The following is a 17594-nucleotide window of genomic DNA, read 5'->3' as shown; positions in this document are numbered from 1 at the left end:
AATAGTAATGATATGTGCACATAAAAATATATATTTAAATATTACGTATCAATGTTTTTAAAATAATAAATTTTAATTTAAATAAATGTGATTAATTAGGTTAAACTATAACATATATTTGTGTCATTATTTTGGAGACATATATCACTCTAATAATAATAATATTGATGGCGCAGTCTTTTACTTGTATAAAAGTGTTGGAGCAACTATTTGTCTTTCTATTTGTGGAGGTAAAGACCCGACGGTGTTTGACGACTTGCTTCTTCTCCGGTGATGAAATCTGCCTTTGACTCGTCGGGATTTCCTGCAAGAAAGACACTCCGATGCCTAAGTCAGTTCAAAAGTTCGATCCCTTTTTTCCTCCTCCAAATCTCATATTTATAGGATGAAATATACAAAACAGTTAGTTGGTTCAAGTGGATCCTGAAAATGAGGAAGGAGAGGAACTAAATTTCTCTCCAAAAATACCAACTTTTAAGATGTCTCGCTCAGAGGTCAGAGGCGCGGATTGCCTCTGACCTACAGCTTCTGGCTTTGGAACATCCCTTTGTCTAAACGCTCCGTTTTGAATATTTGATAAGTGAGGCAAGTGTTTTCGGGCCGAACATTTTGGGCCCAACAGATGCCCCCTGGCCCAAGCTTTGAACAGATGTGGTATGCTAATCTGTTAGAATCTTGGGCCGACTCTTCAACACCAAAAGGTTCGCCTAAAGCCGTCATTCTCCGTAAACCAAGGCAATCCGCAGGTACATGATCATTTGATTACCTGACAGGTTATACTTAATGCGTACACAGTTACCGAGTAAAACGTTTGGTTCAAAATTTCATCTCTTATTTAAGTAGTTTTTGTTTCAAAATAATTCTCATTCAGATTTCCAAACTCTGTTCCCTCTTCCAGAGAGAAGCTTCAAAGAAAACCCTAGAGATTTTATCCAGCTCAAACCTTCGTTAATCATCCCATTCGGTGTGATAATGTCTTCTCGTTCATCTCCCGACCCTACGGATCGTGATGGATACAAAAATGCGTTCGAACGCATGCGCAAATCGTTCGACATTCCAGACAATGTGACGGTGAGGATGCTCTCGGAGGCCGAACTTCGAGAATGGCGATTTAAGGACGTAGTGAAGCCTACTGAGATAGTCATGAGCTTGAGACATATCGAATGGCTCCGCTTCCCTCTCCCGGCGCTGCTTGTTCAGATAATTTCAAACTCCGGGGCTCACATTTCGCAATTTCTTCCAAATGCCATTCAATCTATAGTCGAGGCCCAGATGATAGGGAGCCTTAGGAATGTCAATATTCAGTCGGACGATATTTACGCGTGCTTCACCAAGTCTACGAACAAGGTGATAGAGGGAAAGCCTTGGAAAACTTTCTACCTCTCTCCCAAAAAGGATCGGACAATGTTCACCGATTTTGATAGCTCCCATCGAAATTGGGATAAATACTTCTTTGCTGTTGGAGGAGCATGGTACCCTGAGTACGTGCCTCAGGAAATTTTTCCCCTGGCCAGGGTGTTTATAAAAGGTGAGTCATGTTTTTCATTAATTTTAATGTGCATTAATCGTATCTGGATGATTGTCGAGTATTTTAACTTCTCTGTACTGCTGCTTCGGTTTTTCGTGCCAGATTTTTCTTGGCCTCAGGTCAGCATGAGTTCTGAGCGACAGAGCATGCTGACAGAGAAGGGGCTTCTTCACGAATCTAAGGAGAATGCCATTAGTATTAGGGGTGTACTGAACTCCTACTGTATGCAGATTATGACTCGGCTCTGCTTCGTGGATCGAGTCGACCCTGGAGTTGTGCGGGTTAGATTGCAGAAGGGTGGCATGGCCCTAGGTAAGATTACTGCGACATGCGCGAAGCAGTTGGGAGCTTTCCTGAAGAAATCTCCTCCTACTTCTTCAACTCTGTCACTGACGAAAGCTGAGTTCGAAAGGGCGTGCACTGAAACCTTCAACGCGTGTGCCAAGCGTCAAGGGGTCCCAGAGGGTAAAAAGAAGGAGGGTTCTGGCCTGGCTACAGAGTCTTCCCCTGACAAGTCCGGCCTATCGCGCAGGTCTTCTCGCATCCAAGGGCGGTCGTCCACGCCTTCTGACGCTCTGCAAATCAAGCCTCTTCAGCAAGTGCCTTTGCCTACAGACGCCTTGGGAAAAAGAAAGGAGCGTGAGGAATCCTCTTCCGAAGATTCGGACGACGGGAAGTGCATTTCGTCAAAGCTTCAGATCCCGAAAGGCTCTGTCCCCACTCCTCAAGGATCTGCTCTATCAATCCCCAAACTTTCCCCCGGTAAATTGCCAACAGGTCAGGCCCTCTCGTTGTGCAAAAAGCCACGGGGATTTACCCCTGTTGGGCATTTACCTGGGGCACCTTCTGTTACTTCTGATACTGGATCTTTCTTGGTAGCGGGCTCAGAAGGGGTGGCTCATGTGGAGGGCGCTTCCTCTTCTCCTTCCAAATTACCAGGAGAGGCGACTGGAGACGGAGTGCCAAATGGCTTACCGATGGGGGTGAAGTCGCCTGCTGTCTGCGCGAAGCTGTCAGAGGCATTGACCTCTGCTTCTGATTTAGCTATAGGGTCTTCCATTGGCCATAAACGTGGCTCAGAGGGCAGGCGCCCTTCCTCTGCCTCTCGTAAAAACAAGCTTCTAGAGGATGCTTTCGGGGAGGGTTTTGAATTTGCGGATATCATTTCTCCGCCAGTTGAGGCAAGTAAGGTCGTTGAGCCCGAAACTATCCCTATGGGCCAGGAATCAGGGACTGTCAAAGTAACAAGTGTTGACAGTCTTTGTGTTGACGTTTCTTCATTGCTGCCTACCGCTTCTGAGTTTCATCCAGGAGATGTCACTGCTGTGTCCCCGAAGGGTACTAACACTTTTGAATCTCCTAGCGCTTTCTTGGAGCAGCTCACGTCTTCTGCCGTGCAGACGCCAGTGTACCTCCCTAGTGATTTGAGTGAGGATGATAGCTTGTTTGTACGTCCTTTGAAGACACATTCTTCTGGCGCGGGGACAGTTGCGTTAGCGTCTGATAGCATTACGGTATCGACGCTAGCAGAAGGTGAGAAGCCAGTTGCCCCCGTTGCTTTTGCGGCTGCATCTGCAGGGGGAGAAGCAAGTGACAGAACAGGAGTAATGTCGGAATATGGCCCCTCTGCATCTAACGAAGTCATGGAAGAAATGCTACGCATAAGCAGGCCCCATCTACCTACAGAAGCTATTGGATCTTTAGGTGGACAAGGCGATTTGTTGCAGCAAGTATCAGACCATATCTGGATGGTTAGTTAATTAAAAAATTAGGCTCTTTTCGCATTTTGTTATATGTGGGTAATGTTATTTGTAATGGGCATAATCAATTTTTCACAGAGCTATGTGTGTGCTTCGGCTGCTAGGCGAGAGTATGCGGCGGCTATGCAGAATGGAGCCAAATTGGCAGAGCAGATGGCGAAATTAGAAGAGGAGCGGTCAGGGAGAAAGATGGCTGAGGCGAATCGAGATGTGCTAGTGGAGGCCATCAAGAGGCTAGAGACAGAGTTGGCAGAGGCGAAAAAGAGGGTGGCCGCCACGGAGGAGAAGCTGGTAAGCACTGTCGGGCTTGAAGTAGAGCGAGACAAACTGAAAGCTGACTTGGTGGATATGACCAATAAGTGGATGGAAAAAAGCCAATTCTGCATTCAGCATGAAGCCCGCATGGAGAAGCTTAGCAGTATGATGAGCGACCTTGAAGAAGATATTGTGTCGTTGCAATTTGATAAGGAGACCTTAGAGAAAGAGAAAAAAGAGCTGGAGCAAAGGGCGAACAGTCTTGAGGCCAGCGCAGCAGAGGCCAAGAAGCAGAAGTTAGAAACTGAACTTCTGTTTGGGAAGAAGTTGAAGGAAGCATAAGAGGTTCATGTCTCATCTTTTGTTATTGATGCATTAGAAAATTAATGGGCCCATGAAACACGTGTGTTGATTCCGTGATGTTTTTTGTTTTTGCAGAGGGCAGCAGAGGCAGCTGTTGAAGCCACTAGGCAGCGTATTCGAGATCGAGAGATCACCGAACGCAAGCTTGCGAGAGTGGCAGAGGTGGACACTGCCAAGTATCTGGATTTGGCATTACGGAATAAGAAGCAGACCTCAGAGGAGAAATGGGCGAAACTGGAGATGTATTGTAAGAACGTTGATGTAAAGATAGGAGAGTATGACGTCGACAAGTATTTGAATGAGCTTGGGGATTTGTAGATTTCTTATTCGCCGTGTCATCTGGAGAAATTGAAGCTGAGGGGCGATACGCTGGGATCGATGTATAATGCCAACGGGGAAGCTGCTGAAGATAGTGTTGCCAACGTGGGTTCTGATAAAAAAGCATCAGGTTCTGCCTCTGCGGCTGAGGAAAAGTCAGAGGGTGAAAGAGGTGCCGTAGAATAATCGACTCACTTTTGTTTTGTTAACTTTTGTCATTAACTTCTGCAAATAAATTCTTTGGGCTCTCCAGGCCGTTAGTTTGTAAGTGATTGTAATAGAACACATTGTTAATACAAGTAGAACTTTGTTTCCTGTTAGTGACCTTGGTGTGTGTACTGTATGGGTTTGTTGTCGTTTAGGGCTTAATTGAATGCGTGTTGACAGGCGTATGTCGTATGACGTACTTGGATCAGGAGCTTCATAGATCCTTTAGGCCTTTGCGTGCGAAGTACAGCGAAAGATTATACAGATGGTGGGAGAGGATGCCCAGTTAAGTGTTGTACGATTGATCCATCTTTGTATTTTGGTGATGGGTTGGGGCTGACAACATTGTCGTTGCAGGTGAGCACCGTGAGTGGACGAGGGTTCCCTTTTTAAGGAGAATCTTTGACAACCCACAGTGGCTTTACTCAACGTGGGCTCTGGAAGAGCTTATCAGAAGTGGCATCCCGTACTATATATCTTGTGAACGCTACGGGTTAGGCTATCCGATGCTAGAGAGTGCGATGGCAGAGTACATACGTCGTATCGAATGGGATTAATTATGGACAAGAGAATAGAGCAATTATGAAGTCAGGGGTGGATATTGCCATTAATGTAATATAACTTATAAATAACAACTTCTGATTTATTACTATTTCTTATAAATAACTTATAAATATCGACTTTTGATTCCACGCTTTGCATTTGTCAATTGAAGTTATTGTACAAATATTGAGAGAGGAATTGAGTAAATGTGTGTGTGTCCCCGCACTTAGCATCTGCTAATTTAAGTTGCTGTGATAGCTGTGTCTTACTCCCGCGATGTGAGCAATATTGCTGGGTGGTGCACCTCCTTACGTATGTATAGTAGTTGTAGTGGTCTTGTTTGGGTCTGGTCATGCCCCTGGGGATGGAAACTTTCCCATTAGATCAAAGGGGTTGACATGACCCGGACCGAGTGCGGAGGTCATAGCGTGGAGCAGGGCACCGAAGCAGATGCAAAAAGGTCAAGATTGTGGGGCGGGTATCTTTCCAGTGCACTCATACCGTGTAGTGTGGTGGGGGGAGCTTAAGCTTCCGTGCATCCTGTCAGAGGCACTCATTGTGCAGGATATGGGTGCGACTGCGGGACAAGTTCCTCCCGGCCTTGGATTGCCAAACCAGTTGGTGTACATTGAAGAGGAATCCAAATCATGACAGCAGGTGGTTCTGCTGTGATAGTCAGGGCAGATTAGACGGCTGGAGGCGCTCCTCTTATGCGAGTAAGAGGGTAGGGTTTGCAGTGCACCTCCGTTGGTCGGCCAAATCAGCATAGTCAGGGCAGATTAGACTGCAAAATGGCTGGCCGTAGTTCCCTGTGAGCTTAGTCAAGTCAGATTAGAATGCGGTACAAAATCCAGTGAAGCGTGCACGCAGAAGCGGTAGGATCTTGTACATATGCTGTGCGTAGTGGCCTTGTTGCCATGAACTGTTGAGATTCAGTCTGGTTCCAACGTGCAGGGTGCGAACCTTGCTATTTTTTATCATCGCTTTTTGTTTATTGAAGCGTAGGCATGTGTTTTGAGATGTAAGTCATGCGGTGTATGTGGTGGCGATTTGATGCATTAGATGATTGTTTATTTATAGCCATTGTGGTAGGTGGTTTTTGAGTACACGTGATTAACGTTACAAAGTTAGGTGAGGATATAATTGAGGAACCCCCTTGAGAAAAAAGTGAATTACCACGTGTCGGACTTAGTGTAATGTGGCTGAAAATAACGTCAAGGAATTGAATACATAAGAGAAATTTAAAAGCATGTGAAAAAATGGAAAGTTGTTGTATTACTTTTGAATTGCACAGTACAGCTATTAGCAATAGTATTGCTTTAAAGACATTGAATTCCAAGTACGGGGTACGATTTTCCCACTACGTACATTCTTTAGAGTGTAAGACCCTCTGCCTAATACTTTGATGATTTGGAAAGGCCCTTCCCAGTTAGGCTCTAGCTTCTTTTTGTTGCCAGTGACCTTACGCAGAACCCAATCTCCTTCTTGAAATGTGCGTAATTGGACCCTTTTGTTGTAGTAGCGTTCTGCTACCTTCTGATAATTTTCCAGTCTCATTTGGGCCATTGTACGTGTTTCTTCTAGAAGGTCTAGGTTGTGCAGTAATTGAATGGTGTTCGTTGTTGGATCAGATGCAATCTCTGTCCGAAGTGTAGGCTGACCGACTTCAGTTGGGATGATAGCTTCTGTTCCATAAACCATGGCGAAGGGAGACTCCCCCGTGGAGGATCTTTTTGTTGTTCTATAAGCCCATAACACTTTCGGTAATTCTTCTACCCATGCTCCTTTTTTGTCTTCCAAATTCTTCTTAATGTTGGCAAAGATGACTTTGTTGGAAGCCTCTGCTTGACCATTACCCTGTGGGTAAGTAACAGAGGCGAAGCTTAGCTTGATCTTGTACGTGTCGCATAGTTCTTGTACCTTTGCATTTTGGAACGGAGTGCCGTTGTCGACGACTATCTCCCAGGGTATTCCAAATTGACATATAATATGCTTCCAGATGAAGGACATAGTGTCTGTTTTGCTGACCGTGACGTACGCCTCTGCCACAACCCATTTTGTGAAGTAATCAGTGGCTACAAAAGCATATCGTTTTCCACCAACGGCCTTAGGAAGTTCACCTACTACATCCATTCCCCATTTTGCAAAAGGCCAAGGTGCAACAATGGAGTGTAGGGTTTGAGCAGGTTGATGGATGGTGGGTGCAAATCGTTGGCATTTGTCACATTTCTTAGCATAATCTCGTGCCTCTGTCATCATGTACGGCCAGTAATATCCTGCTGTAAGCGCTTTGTGTGCCAAGCTTCGTCCCCCTGTGTGATTTCCGCATGCCCCCTCATGTATTTCTTCTAGCAATTTTTTAGCTTCTGATGGGCGCAAACATCGCAGATATGGGCCATTGAAGGATTTTCGGTACAACGTGCCATGGATCATGGAATAGCGTTGTGCCCGAAGGCGCAGAAGTTTTGCATCTTTCGGATTAGGTGGGAGCTCGGAGGTGGTCAAGTACTTGATGATCGGATCTATCCAGCATTCAGGTTCGGATGAGGTGGAACAGACTTCCATATCTTTGCTTGATCGGCTTAAAGATATGGAAGATTGGCGTGTGCACGCTCCCGCAGAAGCTAATTTGGCAAGGGCATCGGCCTTCTGATTTTGCTCCCGAGGTACTTGTGTGAGGTCGAACTGGCGAAAATGCGATCGTAAAACAGTTGCCTTCTGTAGGAGGCTAGCCAGATGGGGTGCTTTGGTATCGAAATTCCCAGCCACTTGCTCTATCATAAGCTGCGAGTCGCCTCTAACGTTTAGACGCTGGATTCCCATTTCACGTGCGAGTTCCAAACCATAGATTAGTGCCTCATATTCTGCTTCATTATTCGTCGTGGGTTGCTCTAAACGAATGGCTTCTTCGATTTTGAGGCCCGAGGGAGCTTCTAATACGACGCCAATACCAGCCCCTTGGGAATTGGATGCTCCGTCAGTGTGCATTGTCCACAACCATTGATTTTCTGATTCTAGTAATTCTGGCAGGGCGTCAGGAGTGAACGACTGAATTTCAACCAGGAAGTTAGCGAGTACCTGCCCCTTTTTAGCTTTTCGCGGCAAAAACTGAATATCGTATGTCCCAAGCTCAATGGCCTATTTAGATAATCTTCCAGAAAGGTCGGGCTTACTCAGTACCTGCTTTAATGGATAGTCCGTATATACGATGATTGTGTGGCTTTCAAAGTATTGTCGTAACTTCTTTTTGGCCGTGAGGAGTGCGAGTGCCAATTTTTCCATCATACTGTATCGGGTTTCAGCATCTAACAACATCTTGCTGCAGTAGAACACTGGCCTCTGACGATTGGCTTCTTCTCGAAAAAGAACGGAACTTACAGCGAATTGTGAGACAGACAAATATAAGAATAAATCTTCATTAGCAATAGGTGAGCTCAATATAGGAGGAGAGCTCAAATAAGTCTTCAACTCGTCCAATGCTTTTTGCTGTTCTGGTCCCCAGGTGGTGTTGGTGGACTTCTTTATGCACTGCAAGAAGGGTTGGCAGCGGTCTGACATTCGTGATATGAATCGACTTAATGCTACTATCTTGCCGGCTAGAGCCTGTATGTCTCGGATGGTTCGGGGTTCCTTAATTTCTGAGAGGGACGCAATCTGAGTTAGGTTCGCCTCGATGCCCCTCTGACTGACGATGTATCCCAAGAACTGTCCGGAGGATACCCCGAAGACACATTTTGTGGGGTTTAACTTCATTTTATAAGCATCAAGGACGTCGAAAACATTCCGTCAAGTCGTCTATATGTGAAGAGCTTTGTTTGGACTTGATGACCATATCGTCAATATAAACCTCCATATTTCTCCCGAGTAATGAGGAAAATAGCTTGTGCATCAACCTCTGATATGTCACGCCTGCATTCTTTAGACCGAAGGGCATAACTTTGTAGCAGTATAAACCATCTTCTGTTACGAATGCTGTATGAATCCTATCCTCTGATTTCATGGGGATCTGATTGTAGCCAGAGTAGGCGTCGAGGAAGCTCATTCTTTCATATCCTGCCGTGGCGTCTATCATCTGATCGATCTTTGGTAGAGGATAGCTATCTTTGGGACAGGCTTTGTTTAGATTTGTGTAGTCTATGCATACTCTCTTTTTCCCATTCTTCTTTGGGACCACGACGGGGTTGGCAAGCCAACTGGGGTATAAACATTCTTCGATTGCCCCCGTGCTCAGGAGCCGTTGGACTTCCTCTTGTATGACTCGATTGACCTCTGGAGCGAATCTCCTCTGCTTCTGCTTGACGGGTGGGAAGTAGGTGGAGATATTCAAGCTGTGGCTCATAACAGAAGGGTCTATTCCGGGTATGTCGTGTGGCGTCCAGGCAAAAGTTCTCATTCTGGTTTGGAGAAATCGTACGAGGGTCTGCCTCTCATCTTGTGAGAGCTTGGTACTGACCAGGACTGTTTTTGAAGGGTTGGCGTCATCCAGAACCACTTGTTCTAAGGTATCTAGCGTAACTTGGGGTTTTTCTTGGTCTTCTGCTAGATTGATTCCTTTTAGGCACGCGGGTAGGTACTGCTGTAATTGCTATTTGTCAGGAGAGTCCTCATGGGAGGCGGAGGCAGAGCTACTTATTTCTTTTAAGGTAAGGAAGCACTTTTTGGCCTGCTTCTGGCAGCCTTTGATATCGACGGTGTATCGGCCATTGAGCGATTGGCACCACATCACCTGATGTAGAGTGGAGACTACCCCCCGCATTCGGTGGATCCAACCCCTCCCCATGATGGCGTTGTAGCTTGTGGCGAAGTCTATAATAAGGAAGTCTACTGGCAAGGTGCGTTCTGCAGCTACCACAGTTAACCGAACGACGCCCTTTGGATAGACTCTCTGGCTATTGAAACCCAAAACGGGCATGGTGGAGGGTCGGATCTGATTCTCCTCCAGTCCCATTTTCTGGAAGGCTTCCCAGAAGAGGATGTCGACCCCACTGCCCCCATCGATCAGAACTCTGCCCAGCTGGCAGTGGTCAACTTGTAAGGAAATGACGAGTGGATCGTCATGAGGCAGGTGGACGCCCTTCAGGTCTTCGTTAGTGAAGGTGATAGCAGAGGCTGTGTAGCTTCTTTCTTCTGAAGTGACGAGATTGACCACGTGGCCTAACGATTTGTACCGCTTCACTCGTTCTTCCATCCTTTTATGGATTTTAATTGCATGGTCTTGATTATCGGTGGATTCTACGATCCCGTGGATCATAGGGACTTGTTTAAGAGGCTCCAGGGTGCTGTCAGAGGCTGTGTGTACGGGGTCTGACGCCTGCGGAGTGGGGGCAGAAGCTGTGTTCTGCTGCGAGGCGCCTGGTCTGTCTGTCTCCTTGATGTATTGGGTAAGCCGCCCACTCCTCATGAGGGCTTGGATCTGATTGTTCAGATTGTGGCATTCAGCGATCGTATGACCGTGATCTTTGTGGAAGAGACAGTATTTGCTTTTATCCCTTCTGTCAGATGGAGTGTTAATTTTGTAGGGCTCTCGCCAGATAGGCCTATCTTTATTCTCTTCATAAATGACTTCTTGCGGGACGGTGTATTCGAAGGATGGGTACCGCGATGGCTGATGATCTTGTCTAGGCCTTTTGCCTTCCTTCGTATGATCTGTTTGGTTCCGCTTCCTCTTGTCATCCCTGACAGGTGGTGGAGGATTATTCGCTGGGGGAGCAGAGATGAGTGCGGTCTTCTTTTGTGCGCGCTCTCGAAATTCTAATACCCTGAAGACGCCCTCGGCTCGGGTCTGCACGTCTGCCATGTCATATGGTGGTGTCATAGTGAGATTCTCATGCAAGAGTGACCCCACCTGCAAGCTTTTGACGAAGAGATTTGCTGCGGTGAGTGGGTCGACGTCGTGGATTTGATGCACGAGGTCAATGAAACGCTGTAAGTATGCCTTTGGATGTTCATTCTCCCCTTGTCCAATTCGATAGAGATCGGCCATTGTTCTGGGAGCCTCTCGGTTCGCGCTGTATTGCTGTAAGAAGGATCGTCGGAGATCACTAAAGCTGTTGAGTGATCCGGCCTTTAATTGTCGGAACCATAGTAGAGCCGGCCCGGAGAAAGTCGTGGAAAAGACTTTGCATTGTATGGCTTCGTTATTAGCTTCTAACGCCATCTTCTGTTGAAATTGAAATAGGTGGTTTAATGGGTCTCCCTTTCCGTTGAATGCAGGCAGGGAAGGGATGACGAAGTCCCGAGGTTTTGGCTCATTCAGAATCCATTCCGAGAAAGGCGATTTTTCAGTGGTTCTTGATACAAGATCCAAATGTTCGGTGGCGTAGACGGATCGCCCATCTGAGAACTTCTGCATCATTTCCCTCATCATGTCTTGTTTCCAACTGTCCAAGAAACAGATCGAGGGAACATAACCTTCTGAGGGAGAATCGTGTGCGACTTGAGGTATGGTGCGTTGAGGCCGGACGTTGGTTGTTGGCTGAGCGGGTCCAGTGGGTTCTGCTTCGGCCCGCCCATGCGCGCCAGAGGTTGGGGCTTGTCGCCCGTCGGTCCCAGAGGATGGGGGGATGGCTTGGGATTGCCCGTTACCTGGGTTCATGTTGTGAGGTGGGGAATTGACACGGTCGACTAGAACGTCAGATCTGTCGGAATCAAGATTCTCGTGGGCTTGGGTGTTGCGAGTTGTGTCAGTGGACCTGCGGAGCTCAGCAATCTCTGCTTCGAGCCTGGCTTGGGCTTCGGTTAATGTCTTGATTGCCTCGTCGGACCGCTGCTGGCTTGATTCCAGTAGACAACACATTCTCTCGATCTGGTCGCTCATGTCCGTCGGAGGGACGTTTTGTACAACCGGGCCCGAAACTCCGTTGCCTTTGGGTGGCATGACTTCTGAGTTTGCAGTGGATCTTGATTTATTGGTTCGACGACGTGGCTAAGGCCGAAATGTTTATCGTTTCCCACAGACGGCGCCAATTGTTGGTGCAACTATTTGTGGAGGTAAAGACCCGACGGTGTTTGACGACTTGCTTCTTCTCCGGTGATGAAATCTGCCTTTGACTCGTCGGGATTTCCTGCAAGAAAGACACTCCGATGCCTAAGTCAGTTCAAAAGTTCGATCCCTTTTTTCCTCCTCCAAATCTCATATTTATAGGATGAAATATACAAAACAGTTAGTTGGTTCAAGTGGATCCTGAAAATGAGGAAGGAGAGGAACTAAATTTCCCTCCAAAAATACCAACTTTTAAGATGTCTCGCTCAGAAGTCAGAGGCGCGGATTGCCTCTGACCTACAGCTTCTGGCTTTGGAACATCCCTTTGTCTAAACGCTCCGTTTTGAATATTTGATAAGTGAGGCAAATGTTTTCGGGCCGAACATTTTGGGCCCAACAAAAAGTATATTTAATGTTTTAAAAGAATATTTTCACTTTACTACGTTATTCTTCCCAATAACAAAAATAAAAAATGTTAAAATGTAAAATTCAAGCCAAAACGAACTATAAGGTTATGTTTTTTTTATTCAAAAAAAAAAAAAAAAACTATAAGGTTATGTTTGTATTTAATATGAACATTTTAGTTGAAACAAAAGGTGCGAAACGTAACTTTGAAAACATAGAGAAGCATTCAATGTGGATATGAAGTAATTTGAAGATCCGTACCCTTACATTTTCTTTCTCTTTCTCAATATTTTACAACACTATTTTATTATAACATTTATCTAATCCTCAATGAAGTCAACTTCTCAGTGTGTTGTGTTTTTACACAATTCGATGAAAATAGCCGAGAAACTTCAAAACCGAAATTGAGAAACTATAACGCATTAAATCCGAAACTTACTTGGAAGAAATGCCAAACCCAACTTCTAAGAAGTGCCCACTTGAATTTTGCTCTCTCTCACACCCCTACCCCAACAAAGCACGCAAAATCAGATTATATATTTATCAGAACAAACCATTAATGTAAAACACTTTCTCTTCACTTAACATCTCGAAATGAAGTTGGTCACTTTGTTGTTCCTTTCTATAATGTTCTTTTCACTACTCGTTCCCACCATGGCTGGGGCGTTATCTCAGTTCAATTCAGGTTAGTTTCTTCTTACTACTACTCTCTCTCTCTCTCTCTCTCTGTTACTACTACTGATATGATATGAGTAATGAGTGTCGTTTGAGTACTAAACGTTGTCGTTTTTGGTAGCTCGGAAGCTGATGAGAGTATCCCTGAGTCCACCCCCTCCTCCTCTTTCGGCTAGACATGTCGTTTTTATGACGTTTATTATAGCTACTGTTATGGTTCCTCAATGTCGTGTTATTCAAACGACATGCGAATGAATCGTAGTTTAGCAGAGGTGTGGTGTGGCCGCAATTTCAATGGAATTTTCAATACAATCCATTGTCGTAGATGAAATGAAATGATTGGGCTAACAAAGGTATGTAAATACAAATATATGTTAGTATGGAAATAAAACTCCCAATAGTAAACTAAGAATGTTAGTTAATTCCTCCTTTTTTCCTCGTGTGATTTAGATTTCGGATGAGAAAAATCTCTACAAGTTGGCAGAGCCCGACTTCTCGACAAAACAAGGATTTGGGGAAATATGACCAAAAGTGCTCAAAGCAGCCATGTATGTAAAGCCATGTTGTAATTGTTACTCTTATATAATCTGTACATAATGCATTTCTTTCTTCTTTTTATAATTCTCTATGGCTATTTTCACAAACACTACTACTATGCTCTTTTAGAGTTAGTTTGCTTCTTTATACTTTTTAAGTATAAAAAGAGAAGAGTTTTTTTTTTCTGTATCAATTTTTTTAGTGGGAACGACACTAAAGAGGTTCTTCCCTAAAGAAACAGAAATATTATTTGCTTAAACAAGATATGAAGATAGAATGGGAACCGTTTTTAATCTCTCAATGTTAAATAAGGCAGAGATAAGAATGATACTTTTTACCTAATTTAAATTTATTTTAAAATTATTTTATATATTTTTATGTGTTTTTGTCAGTTTAGTAACTTTCTAAATAATTTTCATATTTAATTTTATTTGGGACAATATTTGATATTTTAAATTGTAATTATTTTGTAATGTTTAAATTTTTGTATAGTTCACTTAAAAAAATGGATTTCTCTTAGGATTCCAAACCTTTAACCGGACAAAAAATATGCATGGATGTGGTGAGGATGATAATTAAAAGGGATGGGTGATATAGATGGGACGAGGACAGAATGAAGGAGCATTCCTCTCCATTTTCTGGCCTTGTTGAGTAGTTGAACTTTACTATTAAAAAAAATCACATTTCATATTAAAAATTTGATAGATTACCCATTCTGATTTTTCCTTAATGTATTGTTTAACTTCTCAAATTAATTTTTGTAGTATTTAGATACCAAATTTATAATTTTATAACATGTTATTGCCTAAAAATACCTATTCTATCTCACAACCATTAAAAGTCACATATCATGTGAAAGTTAAGACCTAAACAAATAAGCATAACTTGGAGACCCAAAATAAATTAAAATTTAATTACAAAAATCAACTACAAAATTTTATTTACAAAAATACATTATCACGTCATAAAAAAATATTAGATTCTAAAAGTAATATGCTTGAATTTGAAACTTTCTCGAAATTCCAATTTTTCTGTTTTTTTGTTGTTTAAAAAAGTAACATTTTTTGTTACTTAAAATATCAATAAGTTACCAATTAGTTACTTTTTTCATGAAAATATTTATTTTTATAGCATATTATTTTATATACATTTTGGTTACCTCCAATACTTATTTTTTGAAAATTTTTTATCTTAAGAAACTGATTAGTCATCTTGAAGATATATTACTTAAAATGCTTTTAAGTTGTCGATTAGTTATTTTTTAGAAACTAATGAGTTACAATAAAATATAACAAATTATTATATAGCTTATTATTAAAAGTTACTTTTAGTATACTATAAAGTAATTTTTTTTATATTCTATTTAAAAGTTACCAAACAATATCTTAAAGAATTTATTTTTAAAAAGTTATTTGGAGTATTTTTAAATAAATTTAAGTTGTTTAGAATACAATATAGTATCTTTTAAATGTAAAATAAGAATACAAATTTTAGTATATTAAATTTTGATCAAGTTTAAAATTTAGTTATTTTTTTGTCAACACAATATAAAAAAAACTAAAATATTATTTTTTATTCTGGTCATTTTCTTCGCCGATTGCCAAAAAATATATGTTTCACACATTAAAATTATCATCTTGAAGAGTAGGTCGCGATTATACCACTTTTGAGCCCAACCGACTAGCGGTATGGGCGTAATAGATTTTTGAAATTAAAGATAAGAGAGAATGTAAGAAATTAATTAAAAAAAAAAAGGTATAGTGGAGAGAGAGAGGGCTCGTACGTACCATGAAAAAAAACAAAAAGAAATTTTTTAAAAAAAAAAGTTGAAAAAGTGGTATAAAAAATGGTTAAAAAGTAACTAATTTTGGTAACTTATTAACATTTTAAGTTACCAAAATATTAATTTTTTAAACCTAGAAAAATGGAAAAAATTAGAATTTTGGGAAAGTTTCAAATTCAGGTATATTACTTTTAGAATTCGATATTTTTTGATGACGTGACAATGTATTTTTGTAAATAAAATTTTGTACTATTTGTAATTATTTTATATTATAGGTATATAATTATAAAGATCCCAAATAAATATTATTTTGTAATTTAAGTAAATTTTTATTCTTTTATAAAATCACTACTAGAAATATAGGCTTTTACTTCGGTTTTTATACTGAGCATACAAAAAAACTGAAGTAAAAACATTTTCAAACTCTTTTACTTCGCTTTTGAAATTAGCGCTTTGAAAAAAATGACATACTACTTCGCTTTTTAAAAAAAAACGAAGTTAAAAATTCAAAGTGAAGAGGGTCGTGTTTGGTTGCACATGCCCGTGACTAGGGCTGGCAATTTTCGATACGACACGATGACACGACTCGAAAACGACACGAAATAAATGAGTTTGGGTGACACATTTAATTTTCGTGTCATAATCGTGTCGACACGTTTAACACGTTTATTAAACGTGTCATTTTCGGGTCAACCCGCTTAACCCGAAAATGACACGCTTAAGACACGTTTAAGATTATATAACATTTTAATTTATTTATATTATGTTAATCATGTCAATTTCGTGTCGTGTCATTACACGTTTAATTGTGTATTAATCGTGTCAGTTTTAGATTTGTGTCAAATGACAAATTTATTAAACGTGTTATCGTGTCGACACGTGTGACCCGCTAAGATAATCGTGTCGTGTACGGGTTTGGATTTCTGACACGAATAATAAACGTGTCGAGTACGGGTTTACTCTAATCGTGTCGTGTCATAATCGTGTCGACACGATTATGACACGATAACACGAATTGCCACCCCTACCCGTGACTTATGTTTAGAGATAATAAAGATGTGAAAAAATGGTCAAGTCAAACGCGACCTTTGTGCACCTTTTACTTCGATTTTTACCTAAAAACCGAAGTAAAAGGTGCACACCCCAGATTTCCTCAGCCCCTTTTACTTCGGTTTTTAGATAAAAATCGAAGTGGAAATTGCATTTTCTACTTCGGTTTTTACCTAAAAACCGAAGTAAAAAGGTTATATAACCCTCTCCCCCAACCCGAACGGTCATATCCCTCTCTCTCCTCTGTACAAAAAAACCCCAAAAACCTCAATTAACAACCGTGAGCCAACACCCATTTTCATTCTCCAAACCCTTTTTTTTCTTTATTTCTTGCTACATTTCTTCATTATAAACTGAAATATAGTCCGAAAATCTTTTTTTTGTGTGTGTTTTGGAGAAAAAAAATACATTTGGCCGTGGGTATTTTCTCTCATGGTTTCTTGGTATTTCTTGCCTGATTTTGACCGGAGTTTTGTCATTGCAAGGTGTTTTTGAGCTTCAAAACAGGTATGGATTACTAAAATATGGTTTTGATGATAATTTTTTTTTCTATGTTTTTTTTATTATTCCGAATTTTATATTTTATATTATTAATATTTTGTTAACTTTTCTAATTATTTGTTTATTTTTTTAGGTTAAATAATGTGATAAAAATTTGGTTTATTATAAATATATATATATGTATATTAGTGAATTTTAGAAATTGTGACAATTAAAAAATTTGCTTTTTAAATATTTGAAAAAAATAAATAGCTTGAAGATGATCAAAGTGTTGTTCATTAGTTTCTTTAACTAGTTTGATTTTTTTATTTATTGGTTTGCTAATTAATTATATAAGTAATGTTTTAGTAGGGTCGTTTATTGAGTGGTGAACTTTGTTGTTTATTTCGGGTGAATTGAAGAGTAATATTAAAGGTTAGTTATTTTTTATTTTTATTTATATTACTACAAGATTTATGTATAAAGATACGGCTAATTAAATCATGCATATTAGATTTAGTGAAAGTTATGTTTGAAAATTAGTAAAGTAGGCTCTGGGAAATTTGCGTGCTGTGGTGATATAAGGATGGATTCATTTATGCTTGATTATTGTGTTTGTTTGTGTTGTTTTTATAGGAAATTTTGAAATTGCGGTATGCTATAGAAACAGAGGATACTCTGCCGAATTTTTTAAAAAATTTATAAGAC

At 41.3% G+C, this 17594-nt stretch overlaps 2 protein-coding genes and 1 long non-coding RNA gene across 3 annotated transcripts; 1 reads left to right on the top strand and 2 right to left on the bottom strand.

The window, feature by feature from the left end:
• Window positions 1-5800: 5800 nt before the first annotated feature.
• LOC133795162 (uncharacterized) lies at window positions 5801-8727 on the bottom strand. Its single transcript, XM_062232614.1, has 3 exons — window positions 8155-8727; window positions 6436-8112; window positions 5801-5941 (listed from the first exon to the last, which is right to left on the bottom strand). The coding sequence occupies exons 1-3, from the start codon at window positions 8725-8727 to the stop codon at window positions 5801-5803; spliced, it is 2391 nt and encodes a 796-aa protein (XP_062088598.1).
• An 832-nt stretch (window positions 8728-9559) lies between these two features.
• Window positions 9560-11851, bottom strand: LOC133795161 (uncharacterized). The gene has a single exon (XM_062232612.1). It carries the CDS (start codon window positions 11849-11851, stop codon window positions 9560-9562), a length of 2292 nt encoding a protein of 763 aa, XP_062088596.1.
• A 1011-nt stretch (window positions 11852-12862) lies between these two features.
• Window positions 12863-13835, top strand: LOC133793607 (uncharacterized). Its single transcript, XR_009874896.1, has 3 exons — window positions 12863-13046; window positions 13158-13389; window positions 13487-13835. It is a non-coding gene; the product is annotated as an uncharacterized LOC133793607 (long non-coding RNA).
• The last annotated feature ends 3759 nt before the right edge of the window (window positions 13836-17594 follow it).

This window comes from Humulus lupulus, chromosome 8 (genome assembly GCF_963169125.1).
Source record: "Humulus lupulus chromosome 8, drHumLupu1.1, whole genome shotgun sequence".
Taxonomy (NCBI): domain Eukaryota; kingdom Viridiplantae; phylum Streptophyta; class Magnoliopsida; order Rosales; family Cannabaceae; genus Humulus; species Humulus lupulus.
This window is presented reverse-complemented; position numbering and strand designations above follow the sequence as displayed.

Bases quoted from the DNA above. Each gene is read 5' to 3' on its own strand.
- LOC133795162 (XM_062232614.1), bottom strand. From the start codon at position 8,727: ATGAAGTTAAACCCCACAAAATGTGTCTTCGGGGTATCCTCCGGACAG. The intron at 8,113-8,154 runs GTACTGAGTAAG...TTATCTAAATAG, and splicing joins CGGACTATCCATTAAAGCAG to GCCATTGAGCTTGGGACATA. The intron at 5,942-6,435 runs GTCACTGGCAAC...GATAAAAAATAG, and splicing joins GAGATTGGGTTCTGCGTAAG to CAAGGTTCGCACCCTGCACG.
- LOC133795161 (XM_062232612.1), bottom strand. From the start codon at position 11,851: ATGCCACCCAAAGGCAACGGAGTTTCGGGCCCGGTTGTACAAAACGTC.